At 42.2% G+C, this 23,397-nt stretch overlaps 1 protein-coding gene across 1 annotated transcript in view; it reads left to right on the top strand.

Annotated features, from left to right (window-relative positions):
- The window catches only part of LOC128748777 (collagen alpha-1(XXIV) chain), an 81,660-nt gene that overhangs the window by 23,991 nt on the left and 34,272 nt on the right, over positions 1 to 23,397 (top strand). The window contains exons 5-24 of the mRNA XM_053847768.1: positions 565 to 618; positions 3,855 to 3,908; positions 4,677 to 4,730; positions 5,510 to 5,554; positions 6,212 to 6,265; positions 7,767 to 7,811; positions 8,237 to 8,290; positions 8,366 to 8,410; positions 9,780 to 9,833; positions 10,547 to 10,591; positions 14,733 to 14,786; positions 14,899 to 14,943; positions 15,094 to 15,147; positions 15,261 to 15,314; positions 17,258 to 17,311; positions 18,134 to 18,187; positions 18,261 to 18,314; positions 19,240 to 19,284; positions 19,987 to 20,040; positions 20,534 to 20,578. Of these exons, the coding sequence (XP_053703743.1) occupies positions 565 to 618; positions 3,855 to 3,908; positions 4,677 to 4,730; positions 5,510 to 5,554; positions 6,212 to 6,265; positions 7,767 to 7,811; positions 8,237 to 8,290; positions 8,366 to 8,410; positions 9,780 to 9,833; positions 10,547 to 10,591; positions 14,733 to 14,786; positions 14,899 to 14,943; positions 15,094 to 15,147; positions 15,261 to 15,314; positions 17,258 to 17,311; positions 18,134 to 18,187; positions 18,261 to 18,314; positions 19,240 to 19,284; positions 19,987 to 20,040; positions 20,534 to 20,578 (1,017 nt within the window). The remainder of the gene's footprint in view (positions 1 to 564; positions 619 to 3,854; positions 3,909 to 4,676; positions 4,731 to 5,509; positions 5,555 to 6,211; positions 6,266 to 7,766; positions 7,812 to 8,236; positions 8,291 to 8,365; positions 8,411 to 9,779; positions 9,834 to 10,546; positions 10,592 to 14,732; positions 14,787 to 14,898; positions 14,944 to 15,093; positions 15,148 to 15,260; positions 15,315 to 17,257; positions 17,312 to 18,133; positions 18,188 to 18,260; positions 18,315 to 19,239; positions 19,285 to 19,986; positions 20,041 to 20,533; positions 20,579 to 23,397) is intronic.

Consider the following 23,397-nt stretch of genomic DNA (forward strand, 5'->3'; position numbering starts at 1 on the left):
TGTCTGTCCATGTTGAAGATTACTTGAAAAGGTTTGGACAGATTTGGATGAAATTTTCAGGAACTGTAATATTGGGAGTGATCCAAATCATTTTTTAACCATCAATTCAGCCTTTCAGTACAAAGTACATACACACTCGAATGGTCTCCATTCTCCCTGGAAGTCTTGGGTTCAATTCCCAGTCAAGGATTTTTTTATTTATTTATTTATTCTTTATTGGCGAAGGCCCTTTGAATGCTTTTGTTGTTGACATTTGAACTTCGATTGATGAAATACTATCTGAATGTCAATGCACCAGACACTTTTCCACCCATCCAAACAGGACCACTGAAGGTGGGAAGTTAAGTCGGTACCTTAGATCCATTTATACAGAACTATTTTACTTATAATAAAAGACATGTAATGAGATTATTACTGTACGTGTTCTCAGAAACAGATTTTACTAACCCAGATGAAGCAGCTTGTGAGGGTGCAGTCAGAATAGTTTGTGTCTGAAGCAGTAGTGATTCTGTATTTTGGTCAATTCTTGTGCTAAAAATGTAAATTCTGTCTGATCTGTTTTAGGGCCCCACTGGTCCTCATGGAAACCCAGGCGCACCCGGACCACCTGGACCAAAAGTAAGTCTGCAACTTCATTAAAAACAGCTACAGTCCCCACAAGGGGCAGATTGCATTCTGGTTGTATCAGTGAAGCTGGTTGGGACTCACTTGACCTCAGTCATGAGCAGCTTCAGCTCATGAGACACGTCTTATATGGCTAGGGTCATTCATCGCTCTGAAGCTTAAACTACATGACAAGATAGAAGTGTCTCTGTATCATAATGAACGTGACAGCTGAAGGAACAAACAAGGGAACTTGTTTGAGAGAACAGGATTATTTGTCAAGCATTTACAGTGTTCCCAAGATGGTGGTCGGTCAGGAAACAGGATGAGCTGTGAGGTCTGGTTCACACTTTTTTTATGGACACTTTTGACACTCTTGGCTTGAACGTTGCAACAGGACGCTTCCACAGGATGGCTGAGCTGAGACTTCACTGCCTTCATCCTGAATTGAGATGGTCTTCTTCTGGCAGCAGCAGGAAGGGGATCTGTGCGCGGCTTCAAAATAAAAGACTTGTTCAGCATATATTTCCAAATGTTGAACAGCAGCACATGACGGCACTGTAGTACTTAAGCGCTCTTGCTCATTGGGATCAGTCGTGTAAGTGCCTGTCCCGCTCGTCTCAGGTCAACAAGCAAGACAATATAGTTACGCCATTAAAAATACATTTCCTTTATAGAGGCAGCTTGTTTATTACATAGGCGAGGGCCTGAAACTCGCTCGTCTGTGACTCACTTTTCAGTCGTGACCCACCAGTTGAGAATCACTGTCGATCACTGAGAATCACAGAGCGGTCCTTGGCATTATCTGGTGTGCTCAGAAGTTTACCCACACACTTCTTTTTAAATCCACTGAAAGGCTTAGTTTCCCGTCTCAAAGTGAATTTTTAAGTACTAAAAGTTGTTGTTGACTAGTGCAAAAGAGAACAGTTGGTAAAACAGTTTAATGCTGCTGCACCTCATGCTGCACACAGTTTATATTTTGAAGAATGAAGTCTCACAAACCAAGACCTCATGAACCATTTACAGGTGCAAAAGACTTGTCTCTGGAGTTCGAAGGTTAAGTATGGATGATGTGAATCTGAGGCAGAACTGGCTTCTTCTTCATGGACTACTGACTGTTTTTTCAAGTGGAACGGGAGGGTCTTTTTCTTTCTCTTGGTGTAGCTGGATTTTTACGTTCCGGCTGAGCTTTTGCATGCCTCAATGGCTGTCAGTCAAAACTGGGTGAAATATCATATTCCAGTCCAACCACTGTTTTCAGGTCAGACAGCTGTTGAGAATGAGTGTTAAATCTTTCCAACACCTTAAGGGAAAAGTAAATGTCAGTGTCTTAGTTCTGGGTCAGCATGTTTAAGCACATTTCGAAATATATCGAATGTCCTCTTTGTTGTTTGTTGCTTCATAAAACACCTAAAAACATGAACCTGGTTGCAGAGAGATTAGGAAATAAGTGTGTTTTGAAAATGTATTGTTTAAAGTGTTGTGACACAGTGATCTCAAGCACACCAGGTACAGCGTACAAGATTTCGGCCCGATTTTATTAGTGCCACAAGGCCTTCTTTTCTATGTAGCCTTCTTCGCTGTCCTGTCGCAGATAGTTCCAAACCGTTTTCTATCTATATCTATCTATCTATCTATCTATCTATCTATCTATATCTATATCTATCTATATATATATATATATATATATATATATATATATATATATATATATATATATATACTACTGTCGTCGAATTGGAATTGGTGACGTCACGCCGGTCACGCCTCTTGCTGCCGGTGCGACTGCTAACCTGACGCTAGCTGAAAGTGATGACTGTGTCGGTACCACACACAGTTTGAAGGTGATGTTTTCATACGTTGGCGTTGAAACTCGACTTACTGAAGTGCCTGTCAGGCCTCCCAGAAATGATGTTGGCTCTCAAAACGCTTCCATTTTGAAGGAGCACATAGAAGTACAGTCAAGTTATTCAGTAACGCCGTCATGGTAACGTCATTTAACACTTATTGATCGTCACAGACGCATATTTAGCTACCAGGGTGGTCACTTTGACGTGTGCTAGCTAGCGAGTAGCAGGTGTCTTTTGTGCCAAAGTTTAACGGAACCAACGTTGTTTATTGCACACAAAACATGACCATGATATTCAAAAAAAGATAATATTGCCTCGTTAATCCGAAGTGAAAACCAAATGTTCTCCCGTAAAGTTGCATTAGACCAGAGGTTTTTTTAAGACTAGGCTACTACTACTACTACTACTACTACTGCTACTACTGTTACCACTGAAGTGGTAAGTATTTTGTTGCTGTATATTTCTAACTACTTTTGACACTCGTTCGAATACATTTTAGCTGCTTCTGACTCAAGTAACATTCTTAAAGATGTATTTTACCAAGTCATTTTCTGGTAAGATTCTTGGACTTGTGTTAAAGTATTGCTTTATAGTAGTCTGGCTATTTCATTCATCTTACATCCCTTTCATTTAAATCAGACTTGCACAAGTTCAGTTCAGTACTACTCCATCAGGAATACACACATGAGTTAAAGTCAACGTACTGTCAACTTTTCTTCCTCTTCACTCTGCAGCTTCACTTGTCAGCCCTTTGTTTCTGAAGTTTCTCTCATCAAATCAAAGTCACCCAGAACACAATTGTTGAAAAGCTGTAATGTTTCAGGGCCTCTCTTCAACACTCTCGATTTGATGCTCTAGTTCCGAAGCACTTTTGGACTGAATCTTTCTTGGCTGAGAAAATATGATTCCCCAGTTCTCTTGGAACACATGTGACATCAGCTTCACTCTGGCGCAGGCTTCCACTTGTTCTCTGTTTTGTGGGAACACATGTGGTCAGTAAGTACACAGAAAGGGAGCTCTCTCAGGCATTGCTACATTTTTACTGCGCTACTTTTTACTGTCCTACTTGGTCACTCCGGGGCTGCAGATGCCAAAATAAAGACATGTCCAGAAGGCGGCAAACTAAAAATTGCCTTGACATTCTAGGTCACTCCAATCTTTTTGGCTGTCAAAAGTGGTTACTTGTATAATGTGAGAGTTCTGTCAGAAGTATCATCTTACTGGGTTAAACTCACATGTAGACCCCATTTAAAAATGACTATCTGTTAACTCAGAACATTGAAAAGCTGCCTTGACCCAGTCTGTTGGATACCAAATGGTCTGATTTAGTAATAGGTTCTTTCAATAGAAGCATAATGTAGATTAATCTGTTCTGTCCTGAATTTGCATTAACTCTTGCAGGGTGCGAAGGGTGATCCAGGACTGAGTCCAGGACAAGCGCCGCAGGGACCCAAGGTAATGGAGCATTTTTAGTGTGGTGTTTCTGCCTTTATCCATCCATCCATCCATCCATCCATCCATCCATCCATCCATCCATCCATCTAGCTATCCATCTATCCATCTATTTATCCATCTATCTATCTATCATCTAGCTATCTATCTATCTATCATCCATCTATCTATCTATCTATCATCTATCCATCTATCCATCCATACATCTGTCTATCCATCCATCCATCCATCTATCTATCTATCTATCTATCGTGTCTCATTGTTGGGCTGCATACATGTCTGTCTGACTGTCTGTCTCTCGACTTATCTGTCTATCTATCTATCGTGCCACAGACAGACTTAAATCCAAAGGTGTAAACAAGACATTCTAAGAAGTACTCAAAGTTCATGACAAAAGAATAAAGCAAAAACACACACATTGGATGGTCATAGTCCAGTCCAGTCCTGTCTAGGCGGCCAGCCTTGACACCGGCAAACACTAAAAAGGAAAAACTAACAAAGTGTTGGATAACTAGAATGAAAGACCAACTGACTCTGGCAGCCCACAACTCTTCTTCAGGTACGATGGTGAATGGGAACAGCTGTGTGAACACTGCTGGTGATTAGACTAAAGTTAAGCGAGCTGTTCCAGGTCTGTCTTTCGTTTTCAGCCTGTGCCAGTGTCGGCCAGAGCTCTCTCCAGCACCTGGTGAAGGGGAGGCTGGCGTGTATTGAGCTTTTATTCTTTGACTTTGATGACTGATTGATTTGAAACTCTCATTGCTCCAACAGGGCGACAGGGGTCCACCGGGTCTTTCCGGTCCAGAAGGTTTTCCAGGTCTCCCGGTGAGCTTTTGTCTCTCAGCCTCTGCCGACAGAACTTTATTTAAAGTGTGATATCTGAGTAATCTGCAGTGCACACGTATTTATTGGCTCATTCTGCGAGCCTTCAATGCTTATTGTCTTTCGACATTTATAGACTTTCAATTATAATTCAGTTTGAGCTGTGATTCTCTGGAGTTGCGGCCGTCAAGGTTCTTGTTTGAGGTTGGATATAAGCGGGAAGACCCCTGCTGAGGGCCACGGCTCCATGACAATGATGATACCCCAAACCCTGACCCGTGACCGGAGTCATCTGTGACATTTATCACTGAAGAATTCTCAAGCAGACTCCAGCAGTGAGTGTATCTCTTCCAAAGCCTGAGTGGAATTCAGAATGGGGACTCCATCAGTCTGACCTCATGTTGGACCCATCCGCTCATCCAAGTCACCCTCTCATTGATTGCTCCAACTCTGGTCTCTGCATAGCTGGCCTTCACCTTGCCTCCCGGGAGGCCGGCGCTGTGTTTGCAGTAGCTGAACCTGATATGTCCTGGACATGAACTCTGCCCTGTAGAGGAAATGACTTGGTCAGAGTCTCCGCTCTTCACCCCCAAGTGGCTCTTTTATTGAGTGTGAATGGTTGAGTGTCACAGTTTTGGAAAGCAGAATGGAATCAATGGCACTTTTCAGACGACTCCAAAATAATACTGACCTAGCCATGACCTTCTGCGTTTAAGATTCACGTTCCCTGTTCGGTCAAATCGTTCAGCCGGTTAAATCACTTCATTGTATATGATCTGCAGGGTCCTAAAGGTCATCAAGGACCACCCGGCCTGCCAGGCGAGCAAGTAAGTGTGGCCCTATTTGATCCACATTATGACGAAGGATAACACCAAGCTTTTATTATATAGTAATACACGCCGACTCATTTTACGTTTTGTCAGTGTTTTTCCTTTTCTATGAAGCTCATGGGCAGCTTGACTCAGAAGTCAGTACTGCTTGTTGTTCATCCATCTTAAGAATGGATGTTAGCCAACTGTCAATACAGTGGCGATTGTCCCAAAGCTGCCCCTGTATTTCTCAGTTACTTGGCTGACCTGAATCACCAAAACCTAGTTCAACAAAAGTACATGTACGCAAACGTAGTCGCAGAATAGAAGAGCCATTGTTGGTGTAGGTTTTTCAGTTGAACTAGTGTTGACAATGAGAGGTACAAGCAGCTCACTCATTGCTCTTATATTGTCGTGTGCCTTAACATTATTAAAGATTCCACCAAGGCAACTTGTTTGGTAGTTTGTATTTTCAAGGTGTAAGATGTATTTTAAAGACTATGTAACAAGAGCAGAGCTCGCAGATGGAGAGAAGGAACAGTGCTTGTATTATTCCTCCTCTGGCGATGCTGCTGGAGGTTTATGTTTCTCCTCTTTCACTTTATCTGTCCATCTAAAGTCCCTGTTCACTGTTCACTCCCTCTCCCTCACTTTGCCTTTTTGTTTCTGCCACAGGGTGTAGCAGGACCTCCTGGGGAAACTGGGGCTGCAGGTTACCCTGGCAGGCAGGTGCAGTGAAAATACCAAAATACGCTTCCAGATTTTCTTTCATCTATGCTTCAGGAAAATGTGTAGCAAGGCTTTTGTTGCATATTAGCTCTCCTACAGTGTGTATAACATACTGCCTTCACATCAATACTACAATAAATACACTGTAGTGGTGCTTCCTATGCTACGATTTTAACATGTTGAAGGTGTAATATTATCATTCTAGTCAGGATGACAGAAATGATGGTTAGGTGCAAGGCTTTACATGGGTCTCACCCTTTGCTTCTTCTCAGATTGATGCTTTTGAAGACATTTGCTACAGTTTGCAGGAGAAAAATTTCGAATTCTTGACTGATCGCATCAGTGGTCCTTGCAATCTGATTCAAGGAAAAAATGTGTATGAAAATGATTCTTACAAAAATGTTTCTTCTCACATTAGTTCATGTTTATTTGAAGTTTTTTTTTTTTTTACTCTGCATGTCTGCCTCATCATCCACCTCCTGTCTCCTGTCATCCTCCCTATTTATACTCATCCTCCTCATGTCCTCATTCACCACATCCGGCCATGAACCTCTGGTTGTCTTCCTCATCTGGCATCTCCGTCATCTTTGGTCCAACACTGTCTCTTCTCTCCACATGTCCGATCTCACCACCCTACCGTTATCTCACAACTTCTCTACAAGAGCTGTCCCTCTGACGTGCTCATGTCTCTTGACCAGTTACCTTTGAGTATCCTCATCTCTCACACGACTAACTCCTAACAGAGGTCATGACAGTTGCTACTGCTGTTTCACTCGGACGTCAGGCTTGTCTCCACTTGTTCCACCCTGCCTGCACTCTCTTCTTAACCACCTACATATCTTACCATTACTCCAAATGATTGAGGCCAAATTACGAGACAGGGAGTCAACTTGAGTCACTGTTTTGATGCTGACTTGACTCGTGACTTGACAAAAAATGACAAAAAACTTGAGACTTGAATTGGAAGGTAAGCCTTGAATCGACTTCAGACACAATGACTAGGATGACGACTGAGTGTTGAATGGTTTTATTCAATGCAGATAAGAGGTCTTGGTCGACGTGTTTTAATGGAAGAATCTCAAAAGAAACCCCATAATCTCCATTGCTTGTGGAACTTTAGTTGTGCATTCTGGCCAGACATATGAAGAAATGGACCCCTGATGCTAAGAGAGGGCTTTACTTTAATTAAAAACTAGCATTTTTATTTTCTCCAATTCAGTAAAAACTTTCCCATTTGCTTCCTTGTTTCTCTATCGCTTCTCTATTGGATGTATACTTTTTTTTTTTTTTTTTTTTTTGAGAGGTGTCCCTACAGTTTTATAACATGCTGAACGTTACTAATGTCTTGTCGTTTCAATTCATTGAGAAAGGTAAAGTAAGGTGACTTGACTTATCCAAGAAATGACTTGGACCTATTTAGGGTTTAAGGTAAAGACTTACTTGAGAATTGGTCCTATGTCTGTTTACTCATCTCTTCTCACTAGTCTTTCCTCTTTTGCAGGGTGCAGCTGGACCAGAAGGGATGGAGGGGACGAAAGGCATTCGTGTAGGTACCAATGCTTGTATTCTCACCCAATTTCTTCGCTAGAGGGAAAACTGCCATTCAGGAGCTGCCCAGTGCAAGGTGTATTATCAGAGAGTCAAATCTTCTTCCCAGTGAGCTGCTTAACAGTGGCTCCCTGTGGCTTTAAACTCAAAGAGGTTGTCTTCTGTATCACTATGTGTTTTAAATAAAGGGGCCACAACGACCTTGCGACCTGTGAGGGTCAGTAATGTGCATTTGCTCCTCCTGCTGTGCCAAAAAAATGAAGGAGAAGGAGCGTAGCAGTGGAGTGTTGCAGGAATGATGTCAAAGTAGTCGCAGACTCTGCATATGTCTCTGAAGTCGGTAGCATTGGTATTTTGTCCTTTTCTGCTGTGCATTACTTGTCAAGCATCTAAATATACTCAAGTTATGCTTCTCTGTTGTAGGGTTTTATTGGACTTCCGGGTGTATCTGGGCCACCAGGACTCGAAGGCGAGAGAGTACGTTCAGTTTCCATGATCTGTAACTAGTATTTTTGAAGCTGTGAAAACAAAAAACAAATGGTTCTCTTATAGGGAATTCCTGGTCCCCCTGGAAAACCTGGCCCCAAAGGAAGACATGTAAATATGATTTTGGTTCATTTAAGAATTTGCTTGATGTTTCTTGCTTAAACAAGAGAAGCACTCAGAGAGCCCCGACATCTGACCAAATTTCTTCCATTGAACATAACCACCCTGGCATTGAAGATCCTGTCTTTACATGGATCCCTCGCTGTTGAAACACCATTACTAAAGATATGTTTGTGTGAAATGAAATGATTTTATCCTAGTACTGGCACAGCAAGACTTCTGATGTCCGATGATGTCATTGAGTCCACAACAACCAGTGTGGTTCACAAGCATTATAGATTCCCCCTTCTTACTGTGATGTTATGTTATAAAGCGGAAAACCTCCGATGGTGTCTTCGTTCCAAAGTTGATAATCTCATGATCAAAAAAAGCAGCTGAGGGATAGAAGCAGATGGAATATGCATATTGGGGCACCCATGCTGTGATAAGTTACTGTTTTAAAAACATGTCTAAGCTTTTCTCTCGGACACTTGCCAAGCAGGCATGCAGCCCAGTGTCTGATTCATCCGTTTTATTTTATTTTTTTTTTATGATTGGAACACTGAGTGCAGTCTGGCTAGCTGGATCAAAGTATGTGGCCCGAGGGCAGCTTCAAGCCAGTCTGCAAGTTCACACACTGGCTAATCTGGCGTCATTATAAAGCAGCAGCGCTGACCATGTCTTACAAATTGAGCTTGATAAATGTTTTTGCTGCTTGACACTTTGCTTTCCAGAGAATGGAAAGTTGTTTTGGTAAAACACATCCGCCTGAATTAAACTACGATTTCTAAGTACTGAGATAATCTCAATTTGCCCGAAAACCCGACTCCCTTAAATGGGCGAAACCCTGATGCACCTTTTGCGAGATCATGAAAAGTAAGTCTCACACCAATCTGCAGCCGTACTCACCTGCTCCATCCCTTAATCTGTCCGGGCGTCACATTTAGTGACCATGAGTTTTACCTGATGCACTTTCGTGTTGTGAGTTATGTTTTTTGCTTGTTGTGGTTTTGGGAGTTTTCTTGCTCGGAAGATTCTCGATCTGCTGTGAGGCAGACCTTTTATCGGAATGTGTGTTTAAAAAAAACAAAAAAAAAAATCCTTATTGAGTCCCCTTCTGGCATATATGAAGAATACACTGGCAAAACCAGAAGTAAGACTGATCAGTAGACTGGTGATGACCGGACTTACCTCAGCGACAGTCGACTGAACAGATAAATTAGGAAAGGAGTTTCCAACTATCCAACAAAGCTCCGACTCTTAGTCCCACTCACTTGACAACTTGACAGTGAGAAGCTGCTCATTCATTCACTGTAATTCCCATGACAGAATTAGAATGAGCCTTACCCTTCAGCCAATGACAGTCTGTTTTCTTCGCCAGGGTGTGGTGGGTGATGTCGGGGAGAGGGGTCCTACCGGTCCTGATGGCAAAGAGGTAAGACTTGTTTTGTTTCCTTGACCGTTTTGGTTTTTTTCATATAATTGTATGGCTCCTACAAAGTTAAAATAAGGCAACAGATGTTTGGAATAATGTGTTTTTTTCTTTTTATTCCAAACCTACATTGGTGTTTTGAATGAAGATGATTAGAAGCTTCAGTACGGTTTATATTTTGCAGTGATTGTGAGCAGAAATATACTGTTTATCTATTGCTCCTCCTGGCCTCGTCATGTGCTCAGTAATCCCCAGGAGCAGGAAAAAATGTCTTCACACTCCAGAGTCTAATTACTAAACACCCTACTTGGCTCTTGTTGTCTCATCAGACGTCCAGTTGGAATGAAGGACATTATGTAAACACAAAACTGATCTCAGTTCTTGCAGCATTTGCACATTTCCCATTATGATAAGTCCTTTCATTAAAGAGGATTATTTCAGTCAGCTAACACCCTTCGCATCTCATGTATTTTGAGCTTTTTATCATTGTGTTTTCTGGCTCCAATGCTTTGCAGGTCAATGCATGCGTGTGCCGTCACACTCAACTCTGCTCTTGTTCAGTTGCTGGACAGAATTAGTTTGTTCAATAGCGTTCATAATGAGCTGGTAATGATTTATCTTAACACTTGGAACAGTTTGCCTGCTGCCTCGGGAATGTGGAATGTGTGTAGGTCTCCTGTCCTGTGTACTTAAGATGTTGCCGTGATGTTTCACAGGGTCCCGTCGGTGGAACTGGAATCGGTGGCTTTCCGGGTTTGAGGGTAAGCAGCAGTGTTCTGTCATGTCACATTAATATACTTTGTTTGCTGTCTTTTCTCAGTTGTTTTAGATCAACTGATGCCGGTGCTTGAGATGGTGAGGGTTGTGGTCAGTGATACCATGTTGCCAATTAATGTGTCTTCTTATACATCCACTTGTTTCTTCAGCTAGAAACTTAACGCCTCAGTAAACATATCTATTTACTTTCTTCTATGTCATTTTGGAGCGTGATGTCATGTAGAGAGAAGGTCACATTTTGAGTGTGAGGACAACTTCCTGCCACCAACCAAACATAAACAATGGGAGACGGAGAGAAATGCCCATTTTCTTGCTGGAAATGCAAATTCTTTTTTGCATTTGTCTGCTATAAATGACAATATTAACCTTGCACAGTTAACGCAATGACCGATTACAAATAGAGATAAAAAGTAGCCTAGGAAAATGTCCATTTCTGTCGCATTATCAAAGTCATATACCTTTTAAATGATCTTGTTAATATAACTTATTTTTGTCATGTTATGGTGGTGGAAGAAATGGAGGTTCTTCTTTTTCAGGTGGAAAATATATACACCACACGTTGTCTAGTCATCTATCTTTGTTTCAATAGTTGACACACTACTGGATGTGGATCAGGTTCTGCAGCTCTTCTTTGAGATGAAGCAAATGCTGATAAGTACTTCAATAAGTGCCATCTGTTTCTATAGTTTTATGTATCATTAATCAAATAAACCAGAGGTATTCCCTGCATTTCCAAATGAGTTGTTTTGTATAACTGTTGTTTTTGTAAAAATGGAAAGGCTATTGAAAAAGACGTTTTATCTGTCTTTACACTGGGAGAATTTTTTTATTGTATTTTGTGCGTCTTTTAGTCGCACGTGTGTTAATGCGGCATGTCAGGGGAGAACTAAAGCAAGGTCATTTTTATGGTGAGCTTTAAGGATAAAATCCAAAGTACTGTAGGTGATGCCCTGGAGCCCAGTGGGCTCGGGTTTGTTGTCTACTCTTTGGTACCTGCTGAGTGTTTCTGAGCTCCAAACTGTTGACATGTTAACATCATTGTTTGAAATACACTTTTGTCAAAGTGCAGATTGTAATTTTTGTCAAGACGAAGTGCAAGCTTTGTGACATTTAAAATCAGGTTATCAGTAAAGTACATTGGTTTGTTTTTACAGGAGTTATCAGATTACTTTTTCAAGGCACCTGTGGCAACGTTGGTTGAGATACCAGTGCAAGTACTCTGGAGGACTCGTGTTGCTGATGGACTGGACGTCCTGGAAGCCGGCTGAGTAGGAGAGCAGTAGATCAGATTCTATTAGAGCATGCGGTTCACATGCGTGAAGAGGAGGAGCCTTCAGGTCTCCATTGATGTGGACAGGTGTGGTGAGGTCGAGGTGTCAGGTGATGCTGACACCTCGACCTCACAGGGGCACAAATTCAGTATTCCACTCAGTGCGATCTGCAAAGTTTGAAGTGGTCAATGCAGAACAGTTAAAAGTTCCTGGATCCACTGAGGAGATGTCCACTTGGTGCCTCAACTTGAACTTAAAACAAAACCCTGAAAACTCAGCTGTTACTGAGTTCTTTGTTTGTGTCAGGAAGATAGGCTGGGATTCTTCCAGGGTCACAAAGTCACACCGCTGACATCTGGAGGGACGGGCTTACTTTAAGTTCAATAACTTGTAGGTCAAATTTACTGCTGACATTGAAGTAGCTCTCAGGCAAAATCCAGTCTCTGCTGACCTGCTGAATTTGGTGCCATATATCTTTAAATGAACAAAAAACGTCCGCACAATAACCTTTATTCTGTCTACCTGGAACGTATTAAAACATTCCCCCGTCAAATTATACTTCAGAATTAGGGTTGTCAGAGTTGCTGCGTGTCTCCACATCGGCCAATTACCGCCCATAAGTACTTCTGAATAATCACACATGATAGCCAAAATAATGACACCCTTTAATCCAGGTTTTGAAGTGATTCAAGCCGTCAACTTTCCAGCAGAGCTTTCCTGCTGCTGTTCAAACTTAACAGCAGACTTTTCATTAGATGTGTAAGGCAAACTTCCCCTCTGTCAGTCATTCCTCTCATGGATTTCTTGTTCACTTATTGAATCCTCATTACTCAAGAGTTATACTTGGAGTTTACTATTCAGCAAGAATGTCGACACAAAGCAGCAAGTGTTCATTCAGGAATGCTCTTGATGTCCATGCCAATGTGTGACTCAACAAATGTGATGAGGCCAGACACTGTTTTCATGACCTGAAAGAGAACCCTCGGCCCAAAAAAGTCTCCACTGAGCAGACCAAAATATAATGTGACTTCTCAGGCATGATGGCTTATTTTGGTGTGTTCGTTGAGAACTTTGACCGCATACTTTTGTTAGATATCTTTTGCACGCTACACTGTGATGTTAGCGCAACAAAATGACACAGAAAATTCATGGCCGCAAAATGACATTCAAACTGCAAGGGGAAGTTTTGAACTTTCCTCGACTACTCTGAGCGACGCCTAACTTCTAGGTATAGCACCATTTGAAAAGTGTGTTAGCTGAGGGTTGGCACTTATCCCAGTGACTTGGGACAAAACCCAAAAAAGGTCTCTTACTTCACTTCATTGGTTCCATAACATGTGCAAGATCTCAATGTCTTAATTCCATAACGGTAGGTTGATCCATACTCAAGGTAATAGATTATATAAATAGATAAAAATACATTTGGTTGTCAGTAGTCATGACAAAAAAAATAAGGGAACAACACAAATAATCCAGAAAAAGAGAGCTGAGCCAAAAGGCAAAGCCTCGTCACCTATGGTCATGACGGAAAGAACGAGATCCCGGAGGCTTCTCCCTTAGAAATAGGCTGAGGAGTTCTGTCACTCGGGAGAGACTCGCAGCAGAGCCCCGGCTTCTCCATGTTGATTGGTTCAGGCATCTCATGAGGATGCTCCTGGGGCTCCTCCCTTTCTAGATGTTCTAGGCACGGCCATCTTGGAGGAGACCGAGGGGTCGACCCAGGACCACGTGGAGGGATTATATCTCTTCACTGGCTTGGGAGGGTCTTGGGATCTCTTATTTAGAGCTGGCAGACTTTGCCCGGGAGAAGTTTGCCGCTCCTTGTTGAAGCTGCTGTGACATGTGTGCATGGATAATCCAGGAAAAAACACAGTTGAAGAGCGAAACAAAGCATTTTAAACTTCCCTTTCCCTTTAAGATTCCCTCTACCTCCTATTCCTGGTTGTAATAGGAGTCCAGTGCTGCCTTTTTCTAGTCTCTCAGGAATATGACTGGAAGGATCTGGAACAACTGAGCTCTTCCTTATGTTGATGTGACGATAGTATGATTTGTATCGATGCTGCTTCACAACAATAGTAAAGCTACAGTTGACATTATCCACGTGTGCGATAGTTTGAACCACATGTTTGTGATGACATAACACTTAGTCATATTTCTGCCAACCCCGCCGTTTTTGTCTAGCATGTTATCTGCAGACGCCCCGAGGATATTTGGAAGCTGCTTATCCCTGACATGACAAAATCTGCCTCCTCTTTATGCTCATGAAGTTCGTGCTTACAGAGGAAATTGGTTTCAATTGTCATCATGGCTTATAACTTTTCACCTTTATACTGTGCTCACCGAGATTTAAACTTGATCATTTTTGAGTCAGAATCACTTTTTGTGGCCTCCCAAATCACTCATTTACTGACATGACATGACTGTTTTTCTCTTAATCCAAGTCATTTTAAACATTTCTGGACTTTGGTACCTGAACCTGAAGATGGAGTTGGTTCGATTTAAACTCATGTTTTTCACCACTAAGAACAGACAGCACAAGCTAGTATCTTTTTGTGGCATTGTTTAATCTATAAACAAATCTGACACACCTCAAACAATTTTCTTGTCATAGATAACGTGGTAGGCATTGAAATAAATCACAGTGGCTGTTGTCTTCTGGCAGTGGTGAGGAAATCAGAGCCCAGAGCGAAACAGCTGCCCTTCTTTTGTAAACCTGTGACAAGCACGCGTTGCAGGAAAAGGCAGCCTGTGCTACTGTTGTTTGCCAGGATAAGATTTTCCACTTGACTGTCTAGGTGCAGAAGTGGGCCGTGGATCACACTTGTAATGCCGCGTCACTTTCACCTATCCACAGGGGGACCTGGGCCTGGAGGGACCGCGTGGACTCCCTGGTCTTGGTGGACCCCAGGTAGGTGAACACAAGTGGAACTGTTGCTTCCTCCTCAAGGCAATTAAACAACTTTCCTCTGCTTCTTTCCTTTGATGTGTTTCCCCTCCCATCTTTTCTCTCTCTGGATCAGGGCCCGGGAGGACGGTCTGGCCCGCCTGGATTGAAAGGTGATAAGGTGATCTAAATATTTATATTATTGTAGTGCTTTACTGCTCTCTTTCCCTGTTAAGGAGGGAAGATTACTTGTGTCTCAGAAGTGACGTGTTTCATGTGCACGTATGTCATTGTGCTGTGTCATGTTTCTACTCTGATGTTGTGAATCCAGGGTGAAGTGGGACATAGGGGAGAACCAGGAGAAATGGGTTATCAAGGCGATAAGGTAAGTCAGTTAGCATGGAAGCGATCAATAGCACGTCCCATCCCACTCTTTCTTTTTAATGACCTTTGATGTCCATCGACAAAGCATTGTTCAAACCTGTCTGCATGTCGTAGGGTGCCATCGGCCTCCCTGGTCTGACTGGTCCAAGAGGAAAACCTGGACCTGTGGTATGTCCTACCTCATGATCAGAGTTGATTTCATGAATTGTGTTTTACGGGGAAAGCAATTTCTGTGTTACAAAGCTGTTTGTTTTCATCTGTTTATCATTGTCTTTATGTCCACCATTTTAGTGAGCGTCCAAATAGTATTTTGGATCAAAAGCGATGGCCGACTTGTGAGATTTTTAAAAGAGCCCATTCAACGCATTCTCTCTTACAAGGCATCAAATAGCAACTATCTTGAAGGGACTCCGTCTTTCCCTTGTCGCACTGCTAGCAGAGGAAGAGGATCAGAAGTGCTCTTCAATATATAACTTGAGCTGTCACTTATATATATGTAGCTCCTCCTTACTGACGATGAGTCACCGTGACATGGTGTTTGAGGCGCTTTATATACCAAGTGACACACCATAGTATCCAGTGCTAAAGGACTACCATCCCATGGCTAAGCCTCACACCATATTTTTTCTATGCAACACACTGCCCACTGAGTCAGGATATGCCACGGAGGACATTTGTGTTACTGCTGTATCCAACAGTCTACACTTGAGTTTACTTACGGGACTCTGAGAGTCAAAATCATTCTTTAGAAACACTTATGTTTGGGAAATGAAAATACGGAATAAAGGGGCAGAAATGATAACACCTGCTCTTCTCTCAGCTCTTGTTGTCGTATGTGTGTATGATATCGGCTTGAAATCAAGGGGGGAGGGATGTGCCGATACCGGAATCAAGTATCCGTCCAATACCATACTCATCAAAGGGCTGCTGATTCCACTAAATCAATACTACTTTATGGCGGCACCCAGTTTATGAATGTCAGCTTATGACAATTTTGTAAAGTTTGTGTTTGTTCTGCAGTGAAACTTGTGACCGTCACTCATGTACAAGAAAAACTTACTGAGGAATATTGTTCAAACAAGATACATGGAAAAAAGTAACATTATGTGTAATGGCGTAGCATATCTGCGAGTACTCAAATGCAAGTACTTGTACGCTACCTATTTTGGAAAAAACTGTTATTGGTGCATCCCTAATAAATTATTCTTCATATTCATTCTACCTTTAAGTCAAGACACTTTTTCTTGAAATTGTGGCTGTTAAATTGTCACACCTACAATACATTCAAGTGAGCACAACAGTACTTTAAAGGTCAAAGAAAACCAACTTTTTGCTCCACATCATGATCAGGCCTTCAAGAATGAAACGTACAGGAACAGCCGCAGGAATAAAACCCAGACTCACAGTTTGTAGTTGCGCCTTTCTGAGGAGCATGTGCAGGGAGCTCATCTCAGTTTCAACAGCAGGTGCTCTGATTCCTCTTAGTTTGTAAATAACATGTCTAAGCTTGACATGTGGCGGTTGAAGGATGCTGTGTGCTAGTGCTTTTGGGTTACAAATGATACTTGAATACCATCTTTAAACATCAAGTCATTTTCTTCGTTCAGTTGAAAGAACTTGCAGTATGTGTTTGTATTTACCTGTAACAAAACCCTCTGGTTTAAGGCATGCTGCTTAGTTGAGGGCAGGAGTGGAGGATTCTGACCCATGGAGCACACGCAGCTTCAACAATTAGTTGTCGAAACACTGTCCGTTTTGGACACCACTGGTTTAGAGACTCAACATGCTGAATTAGAGTCGGCGATGATGATCATGAGGTTGTCGGTGGGAGTGACTAGCAAGGAGATGAGAAATGAGGACATCAGTGGAGAAGTTTGGAGGACTGATGGTGGACGTTAGAGGAAGAGAAATGTGCGGACGTGAAGAGGGTAGATGGGACTAGGATGATCGACATACATCATCTGTGTCAAACCCTGATAGATGGGTGGAGAAGAAAATAACTCACTATTCTCCCATGTTTCATCACTGCATAACAGCGTTTTGTTTTCCCAACCAGACACTTGTGTTCCTTATCTCCTCAATGATCCCCCTCTGCTTTGTCTTTGCAACAGGGTCAAGTTGGAGACATGGGCCTGCAGGGACCACCTGGGCCTCCAGGACCAGAGGTAGTCATTTCTAATCCATTCCATTTATTTTCCTTATTTACAGTGTAAAGTAAAAACAAGGACACTCAAGTTTCAGACTTAAGCAGAACCATCCGAAACTTAAGAGCAGTTGTGTTTTGGATAAGTTAGCATCATTAACAGGAGTGGATAAGAGTAAGTTTGAATTGACGTTCTAAGACATGATCCAGTACATTATATGTCTCACATGCTAATGTTGCTCTATACTTTGAAATGGGCCTGTTGCCAAGAGAAGATGGTCCCTATATTCTGTAGTGGTATATTTACAAGCTCATAAAACACCTCAGCAGTGATGTGAAGTTGGAGGAAGGAGTGCAATGAGTCATTCAATCAAACATGACAGCTTTCAACCAATGTCCTTAAGCCTCGACTGAAGGAAGCAGGCGTTGCAGCTGTTGAATCAAAACAACCCTCTTTATGCATTTACGTTTTTTTCAGTTCATCAAGCGGTTCGTGTCTTGAACCATCTAGTTGTTTACGATGTTGAACACACTGCAGATTCTGCCGAAAACATAGGAGCTGTCAAAAACTAGGCGCTCGTGGCGAGAACACGACCGCAGACCTGCCAAGAGGAATGTATTTTCCAGTGAGTGATTGTTTAGGCAGACATGCGTGAAGGTATGAAGTTTCCAGCTGCTTAATAGTGATCAGTCACTGTCATTACATCAGAGTGGACCTACAGATTTCGGTTAGAGGAGCAGAACACCTCCTCTCTGCGTTAACCCCCCAGAAGTTCTGGAGACTTGCTTTAGTATATCGAGTGCGAACAGTTTCATGAACCACTCAAATCTGTCTTGTTGAAAGGGATTTCCTGGAGACATTGGAATACCAGGGCCAAATGGTCCACCTGGACCAAAGGTATGTCTCACGTCACTTTTCTAGAAAGTTCTGGCACACAATTGCATTTAATTAAACCAGGTTTGTGTTTCAGGGATTGCTTGGTGCGAGAGGTCCCCCAGGGCCACCGGGGCCGAAGGGCACTGAGGTGAGGCCACGAGAATGGTTGGCATTCTGCACTCAACAATGGGGATTCTTCAAACTGAAAATGTATTTCTGAGTCAGCATAGTTTATAATACTTGCTTGGATATAGAGTTTTTTTTTGTCTTTGAGGCTGTCTCTGAGGTATGGTCCAGAGGATGAAGTCATTATCCCTCATGAAAACATGTCTGAAAGTTCCTCAGCCCTGGAAACCAGATACAAGAGCCTTTGGCAGGTGCTCTTGAGCCACTTTAGTTGTTTATTGTGTTGCAGCAAACCCTTATGTGGAGCCAAAGATGAGCTCTTGCAACTCGTTTAAAGTTACACTTAAACTGTGAAGAATAATCAAGAAGGGAATTGTGGTTCTAAAAATGATGTGTGGCAGACAATGCTTATCTTTGACAACTTTAAACAGATAGTGGCTGACAACCCGTAATTCAGGAAAAATTTGAATTTGCATTGAAGACAACCAACAACAGAGCTAATGTGTCCCAATATGTGCATTTGACCAGAGATGTGTAGCTGAATTTAACATTGTCAAAGAGGAATGACAAGAAAACAATCGCTGTTTTAGAAATGCTTGATAATATTATTTTCTAGCGTGATTTTTTTTAAACTCTTTTTCTCATTCAGTCATAAATCATTAGACACATGTGTCTCTGTATAAGTAATATGGGCAGCAGCTGTTTTGGACACTTGAATATTTCATTGGTATCAAAATGCAATGAAAGGCGTCTGTGAGAATAACATGTTTCCTCATCAGAAACTTTATTGGACTGTTCCACTGTTCACATGTCAGGTGGTCAGTTGATAGGGCCTGGTTTTAATGAGTTAAAGGTTTTCGTCTCCACAGCTGCTTTGAATGATGGGAGATGTGTGTGTGTGCGAGAGAGTGAGGCTGCGTGTGTTCAACTGTGCCGACTGTCTGCAGGGTGACGAAGGACCACTTGGCCCACCAGGCAGTCCCGGCCCAACTGTAAGTGTGCTACATTCATACGTCTGCCAGACTCCCACATGCTGCTGGATGGAATCGGAACCAGGGAATTAACCAGCTGTATTTAGTGATGGGTATTTACTGCCAACCATCACGGCTCTAAGCTTCTCCTGGACTCGAAATGACATTTACAACCTGAGCTGTAATGAATACACATAATGGAACCTGAACATTAACATTCTTAACCATGGTTTTGGGACTCATTTAAGTTTTAATGGAGACATTTGATCCCCTCATTTACACAAGAGAAGCTCTGTCATCTGTGGCGACTGACTCGGGAAGCTTTTTTTTTTTATATCCCAATTGCCCCGAAGTACTTATAATACTGTAATTATTTCCAATACTCTATTTTTTCTAGCGCTGCACTTAACATGTTTCTTAAAACATGACTTGTTTGTTCAGAAATTCTTTGTGTGTTGTCAGACAAAATGCATGTTCATTGGCAGAAGGAATTTGCACTCAGTTAAAGTTATCTCTGATAGTTCTATAATGTCATATGAGTGTGGCCTCGGTGAGAAAATGGCCAGGAAACTTTAGGCAGCTGTGGGTGTTAACCAGCAAGTAATGATGAAACATTGTTCTACCACCTGGACAACTTCATCCGTCTTCTTCATCTGTTTAAGGCCACTGTTCTGATGCCTGTTCTATAAACTTGCAGCTGACATTATGTTGCTTTCTTTTCAGGGAAGACCAGGAAGGAAAGGCTACGTTGGCGAACCTGGTCCTGATGGTCTGCTTGTAAGTAACCCCTTCAAATACGCCACTCAGGTAGCCGAGTGCTTCAACAACCCAGGAGATACGATCCTTTTATGAGTGCATTCAAGTGAAACACAAACCAAAGGCAGCCTACAGTTATTTATTGTTGAATTTATTGTGGCTTTCAGCAAGGAGTTGATGTTTCAAGTTCAGGACTTTGTCCAGTTTGTTTCATGAGTCAGTCTCCATGCTGGACGCCGTTATCGAAACTAGTCTAGAAGTGATCCTCAAGACCTTTATATGGCTCAGACAGCACCACTGCTCATAGACCGCTACGACTTACGACAATATCTTTTTTCCGTTCGAAAAAATGTACTGGCCGTGGCTAATTCCGGTGCACTCGTAAGTCCGGAATTTACGGTAAGTTGAACATTCCGCGATGCGCAGCAATGTCCGTCTGTTCTAATGCTGTGTTAGAAATGTGTCAAGAGGTGTTCTGAGTCTCACTGTTTCGTTCGATGTTTCCTGATTCCAGGGAGAGAAGGGGGACATGGGAAATGTTGGGAAGATTGGACCCCAAGTGAGTAGTCTTTTGTCTTGCTTCCCTATATGTGGTGCGTTTTGTTTAAGTGTTTCCTGCGATGAACTTCTTTTGAGCCATGAGTCTTGTCATTTCTTACTGAACGCATTTCGAGAGCATTTAATGACATCCTGCTGTTGTCCTGACCTACTTCTGTTGCAAAAAAGCTGGAGCTACTCACACAAGAAGTGTTTCCCTCACAGTGTCTGAAAAAAACAACCCAGTAAACCTAAATGAACCCCAATTAGAGACCCCCTTAAGGACCTCATTTGGATTACATGTTTGACATTTCCAAATCTCCAGAGTGCTTCTTTTTCTGGCGGTCCAGAACTTCATTCTCTGATCTCCTCTTTTTCCACTTGGATGACGCTTTACTGCTCAAAAGCGTCCACGAAACCGAAAAGATTCGCAATATCTTAAGTATGGATTTTCTTCCGAGAGGCCCTGTAATGTTAATATTTGCATTCTGTGCATAGTCGCGCCACTCTAGACGGCCTTGTTGGACTTGCTTGCAGCAGTGCACATATGAGAAGAATTAAGCAGTTGCAGGGAAGAGAGCTCTTTGAAGCCCTGAAACACACAGAGACTCCAGCGATGGCATGACATCACTGTGGAAATAAAGTCTATGAGTACGGCCGGAGGAAAGGGTTAATCTTGGGTCAATGAGTCTGAGTCCATTCCCACCCCGAGAGGTGTCACTTTTTATTTTTCAAATTAAAAATTTTACAAAGTACATGCATTATATGATTGAAAATGATGCATACAATGGTTTATAACATGTAAGAAAAGACGACAATAAAATAAAAGAGAGGTGTCACTTTCAAGAAAAGGACGTAGTGGATTGATTCCATCTTTTGTGACCCTTTCAAATCATTTTGAGGTTTACACTGATAACCATTTACAGGGTTTGTGTGTGAGTGTTGGACACAGAAACAATGTGATCAGTGTGTGTCTGTGCATAGTATAGTGTGTGGTTCTCAAACTGCATCATGCTAGGATCTTAAGACTGTGGCTATAACTTGCACCCCCTGACCAGGAATCAAGAGTCTAAACTGAATGCAAAATCATTTTCCTTTGAATTGTTGGCAGATCATTTTGAGCTCATTGGCACAGCAGGTGGCAGTAGTGTTCAGGAACTTACTTGCACACACCGTCACAGCAGATTGGCATGTCGTTGGAGCTGGTTGCGACAAGTCACACGGTCTTTTTCTCCAGGAGGCAAAGGCTTACATCTGCGTTCCCATTTTTCACATGAATTACGATCTATAAGTTTAGCCAGCTATACTCATTTCAAGCTCTTGTGGGCCGAATAAATTGACTTTGTAAGTTGCATTTGGTCCCAGGGCCTTAAGTTGGACACACGTCGCTAGATGTTGGAGGAAGGCAGGCAGCAAGAACAGGGGAGATTAATCTCTCCACTTGAACTCTGACTAAAACATTTCACCCAAATCCCTCTCTCAGTTCTCACGAGTTCCTTTTATGCTTCTTGGAAATGAAGAATATGATTTTGTGGTGTGTTCCAGTAGCACCAAAAGGATCGCGCAGAGCTCCACGTCTATACAAAACAGTAAACAGTAAAAGCCCTGAAACACATGGGAAGCCTCATCAACCACATCCTACCGTTAAATGATGAATGTAACCACAGTTCACAATGAAAGGATTTAAAGTCAATTTAGGCCCCATCCCTGTGCCTGCAGGCTGCACCTCCTCACAGACACTCTCACAGTAATCCATGGATTCTTTCACCGCATCCAACAGGATGATATCGTGCAGGGATTACACTGACATGCTGAGTTTGTCCGTCTGTTCGGCTCATCTTGGAACCATTAGATGGAACAAATTGCTCTTTTCTATTCATCGTAGTGATGCACTAATCACCTCACTTGCTTCCTGTTCCCCACATGTTTCCTCTATCTCAAGGAATGCTGCTCTAGTTAAAGGTAGCATTTTATTTCATGTTCAAATCACTAGTTGTAGTAGTCGGTTGACTGCCATAGTAAGATGTTTCTCTGCTGTTTTACTTCTGGCGTGAAAAGCTGCTGAAGAGTGTCGTGACTGTGACTTAATAGTTTAATAAGGTATCCATGTTTTCACTTTCTTTTATTCCTCGATGATCATGTTGTGGAGTGACGTTCTAGGAGGCTGGTTCATTGTTATATTTTCTGATATATACCAGTGTGTTTGTGAGTACTAGTGTGCGGGTGATGTACTACAAGTAGTAATCTGCCCCCAAGAGTAGTACACTTTTACCAAACCAAGACCCAGATCTCTCCTCTTCACCTTGAATCATTGCTGTGTGGCGTGGTGTGTTTGAAAATGAAAATGAAATCATGAAATCCGCTGGCATTTAGACACGTAAGGAAAACCAAACAGCTGTGTCAAAGCGCTGAGCTCGTCTGGCCTCTCATCTTCTTGAGGAAACATGATCAGGCAATTTTAGACATGCAACATTAAACCAATACATAACTATTCAGTATTACAAAAACCTACAAAGGCACATTCATTGCTAAATAAAGCTTATTTTCTTTGATACACCTCACTATACATCCTCATGCCCATGGTGTTATATATTGACGTTGGGAAAGTGGACTTTAACCTCCATCCTTTTTTTTACGTGTCCCATTCCCGATTGAAAACCTAGTGCATCAACATGCAACGCTGACGGCTGCATTTGTCGTCAGACAGGACACAAAAGTCTTTCCCAACGTCAACATCATCATTAATAAGCCATGGGAGTGAGGATGGGTTTCTCTGTGCGCAGGAATGGAAATTGTTCAGCCAATGAAGTACAGTTTGTCCAAGTATAGTTAGATTTCCTA

The sequence above is a fragment of the Synchiropus splendidus genome, chromosome 1, assembly GCF_027744825.2.
Source record: "Synchiropus splendidus isolate RoL2022-P1 chromosome 1, RoL_Sspl_1.0, whole genome shotgun sequence".
NCBI lineage: Eukaryota > Metazoa > Chordata > Actinopteri > Syngnathiformes > Callionymidae > Synchiropus > Synchiropus splendidus.